The sequence below is a fragment of the Ruditapes philippinarum genome, unplaced genomic scaffold, assembly GCF_026571515.1.
Source record: "Ruditapes philippinarum isolate M1 unplaced genomic scaffold, ASM2657151v2 ctg12769_1_1_1_1, whole genome shotgun sequence".
NCBI classification, from domain to species: domain Eukaryota; kingdom Metazoa; phylum Mollusca; class Bivalvia; order Venerida; family Veneridae; genus Ruditapes; species Ruditapes philippinarum.
The window spans coordinates 22,664-26,966 of NW_026852275.1; the positions used below are offsets into that span (position 1 = coordinate 22,664).

Consider the following 4,303-nt stretch of genomic DNA (forward strand, 5'->3'; position numbering starts at 1 on the left):
AAAGATCTTACTAAGCACATGAAAAAATAATACAAAACCCTACAATATCATTTTCTGGTGAATAAATTGCTAACCGAGGTTTGCGTACGAGCAATGAAGTCTTTAAATCTCCCCTTTGATTTCTCAGTTTCTTCTTTCTGATCGTTAACCTTTGCTTCTTGGTCGACTCCATTTTCAGCAGTCGTATCGCAATCTTTCGATTCATTTGAATTTGCATTTTCGCTTGCGACACTTCCTTTAGTCCTGTAAAATTTACAATTCATTGCGTTTATTTTTAAATCCAAGAAGGATACTAAAATGTTATATAAATGTGTATATATTTGGAACAATATACTATCAATAAATTACAAAGTTGCGAATCCACGTGATTATAGACACAGTACACAACGGAAATGTCTTTAAATAGCTTAGTTAGAAAGCAACTATCAAAGATTTTTTCATAAAATTATATTCTAGAAAACTCCTTTTCATTCGCGAGATACTCATTCGTATACAACAAACAAACAAGAAAAATAATTCCGAATAAAAAATCAAAAATCACCGAGTTATAACACAACAACAATAAATCAATCTTACCAAATTTTGTTCTTAAACACCAGGAGACCAGTGGCTATTCCGCCCAATACAGCCATTGGTCCTAACACCGCCCCAACAATTAAACCGGCCTTTGAAGAGGACCTGCTTTCTTCTGTAGGCAATGGAAATATATTTTATTATTAACTTGCAATTGGTTTTTCATGGCCAATAATGCTGCTTATGATGTTGCTAATGTTGTAATGATGATGACGGTAACGATGATGATGACGATAATGGTAATGATAATGATGATGATGTTAATGATGATAATTATGATGAATATGTAGATGGAAAAAAACTCATGATGGTGAATTTTATGATGATGATGAAGATAAAAACTGGTGTCGATAATGGTGCTTACAATGGTTATGATTATTGTAATGATGATCGCTATGAGATTCATGATGAAAATGATGATAAAATAGTGATGATGATGGTTTTGCAACTGAAATAAATGATTCAAATGAAGTGCATCAATATTCTAAAAAGTGTATAAGTTTTGATATTAAACCTAAGATATTGCAAAAGATAAAGTAAGATATGCATACGTGATTGTATAGGCTTGCAAGAAAACGAGCCTAAGTTGTTAATGCACGTGTAAGATGTGTTACACGGAAACGTTAGACACTCGTTTACATCCACGTCACAAATACTGCCTTGCCAACCTGTGATACAACTGCACGAGTATGAACCAATTGTGTTATTACACATCGCTTGATGTTTGCAAGTAGAGTTATCCGAACACTCGTCATAATCGTCCGTGCAATTTATTCCTTGCCACCCTGGTGCGCAGGTGCATCTGTATGTATCCCGGACGTTACTACAAGTAGAATTGTTTTCACAAGGGGATCGGAAACAGCTGTCTTTATATCCGCAGTTTGCGCCTTGCCACCCGGCTTCACAGACGCATGAGTAAGAGCCTGCACTGTTGACACAGGTGCTGGAATGTTGGCAAGGGTTTGCGATACATTCGTCCATATCATCTGTGCACGTATTGCCTGTCCAACCAGAATTGCAGTTACAAGTAAAAGACCCCTGTGAATTGGAACATACCCCATCGTTCAAACATGGTTTTGATTGGCATTCGTCTACGTCTATGCTGCAGTTCTGACCCTCCCATCCATTATCGCACGTGCATATGTAGGAACCAGCAGTGTTATTACAAGTTCCCGAATTCAAGCACGGACTCGACGCGCATTCATCAATATCATTGGTACAATTTACACCATTCCATCCCGACGCGCACGTGCATTGATAAGAAAAACGCTTACTAGTGCACTTGGCTGAGTTTTGACAAGGTTTGTCCGCGCACCAGTCCGTTTCTGTACAGTTTTGTCCCCGCCATTTTGTAACACATGTGCAATTATAGGACCCATTTGTGTTAATACACGTGCCGGAATTCTGACATGGGTTACTAGGGCATTCATCAACATCATCTTCACAATCTTTTCCTTGCCATTGTACTGGGCATGCGCAAGTGTAAGATCCTTGTGTGTTGTGACAAGTCCCAGAGTGCTTGCACGGGTTTCTCTGACATTCATCCACATCAACAGTGCAGTTACGTCCCATCCAACCAACGTCGCATTGGCACTTTAGACCTCTGCCTCGCATTCTACAAACTTTGTTTTGTCCGCACATTGAGCTGTAACAGAATTAAAGAAAAAAACTGGAAGTGTAAACGAACTCCACTAATTAATGTCCAAAAGACCAGAAATATAAAATAGGAATTTCTTACATAGATCAGTTAGAGTACTTTTAAAAACAGAAAGAAAAGATATGCAAAATATAACTGAGAAATATACTCAGAGTATACTCATATTTAGGTAACTTTTCACAATAAGAATATTCTAGGATTCTAAGAAGAGTAAATGATCTGAAATTTTGCACACAAGTAATTGGTCTAGGCCTACACAAGGGTAAAATTATTTCCAGTCCCGGCAGATCAGACACCCGCAGTGGAGTTCCGATTAGTATATGTTACTATATGTTGTATTATTTAAAAGAGTTTTACAATGTATCATATGAAATTATTTAGTGTGTGTTTTCTACATGGTTTTTGCCCCTCACCGCTGTGGGTTCGAATCCCGACAGGGACTTTGGATTCTTTCATGTGAGGAAGCTATCCAGCTAGCTTACGGAACGTCGGTGGTTCTACTCAGGTGCCCGTTCATGCCTGAAATAATGCGAGGACAGGCACCAGAGGTCTTCCTCTCCACGAGTAAAGCTGGAACGTCGCCAAATCACCTATACTTTGTCGGTGCGACGTAACCCCCCCCCCCCCCCCCAAAAAAAAAACAACAAAAAAAAAAAAAAAAAAAAAAAACAAAACAATCTACATGGCTTCTTGAGTGCGGTACAAATTTTCAAGGAGCTCCACTGAGGTACAAAAATCTAAAAACATTAAATATGAAAGTCTTACATTAATATATATAAAGTGGGGCATTGCAACTGGTAAGAAATGGATAATGTAAATCAATTTTAATGCGATGTTCAATCCAATTGATTTGAGTTAAAAGCGTTTTCGTTGTTTGAGCGTTACGATCCGTCAAAATGTAACTTGGGTAACACCATTAATATAGATAAATTAGAGATATTTAAAAAAAATTATTTTTTTTGTATAAAAGGTTATTAGCTTCAATCTGAATGAAGTTCAGATCTACTTATTTCATACATAATGTGTAGCGTTATTTAGAAGCTGATTTAGTCAGATTGTGTTAGCTTATATAAATATAATTCGGGCGGCAAGGCGATAGTAATTTAGTAAATACTCGCTTACATACGACCTTTTAACGCCTTAAAAGTCTTTATAACACATTTATAATGCTGCACAAATGCTATTTGTCATAAATACAATGTCGTAAATTTGGAGCAGCCGTATCAGTCAGTATTGTCAAAATTTTCGTTACAAACATACAAAGTACGGCAGTATTACGTTTAAGAGTAAATACGTACTCGTTAAGGCACATGTCTGCACACCAATCGCCCATCCACCCTGGCGTACAGAGCCGAGTGTCGGTGCTATTATCTGGTTCCTCACAATGCTGGTCACCTATCCAACCTTCTAGACAATCACATCTAAAATACATATAACTCCCATATTTAAATATGATAATTAGTAAGGCGAACGAAAGAAATATGTTGAAAGTGGAATGAAATGAAATATGGAACTACAAAATCCTCTTGTGGGACCAGTAAAACATCTAGTTTTTTTCATTTTGATACAGTCATAAAGTTTTTATTGGGATAAAGTTTGCATTTTAAAAATGCAGAAATCACTGCACTATAGATGGAGCAGTACCTCGAGAGGCTTGCAGAAATCATGATCACAAAGTAAAAATGCGAGTTGTTAGCATTTAATCATTCAAACGCCTTGTCCGGTATATACCGAATACGGTATTTAGTGTGGTGTTCCAACACTTTTTTTCAGTCTCGCACAAAATAATACTATATTCCTTACTAAAAATTAACTTATCACGAATCATTACACCTCAGTCATTAACACTAAATCTTGAACTGTACAACATACGTTTTTAAAAAATAATATTTGTGAAATAAAATAATAAAAAAACAAAAACAATCAGGAAATAAATATGAAATTTAATTGGCTCTTCCTTTTTATTATATCAAGCCCTATTTATTTCCTGCTAAGTTTAATATGTTCAAAGTAATTGTTTAATAAAAGGATTGAACTCTTACGTCCAGTTTCCTACAGCATTAACGCAGTTGC

The 4,303-nt window shown here is 36.4% G+C and overlaps 1 protein-coding gene across 1 annotated transcript; it reads right to left on the reverse strand.

Moving 5' to 3' along the window:
- On the reverse strand, window positions 1-4,303 carry LOC132755158 (protein crumbs-like; the record flags this gene model as incomplete). The annotated part of the gene is given in 5 exon segments (XM_060745968.1): window positions 1-243; window positions 577-688; window positions 1,125-2,218; window positions 3,529-3,651; window positions 4,273-4,303. Coding segments are annotated over 5 exon segments (1,556 nt in total), but the record flags the coding sequence as incomplete, so codon positions are not given.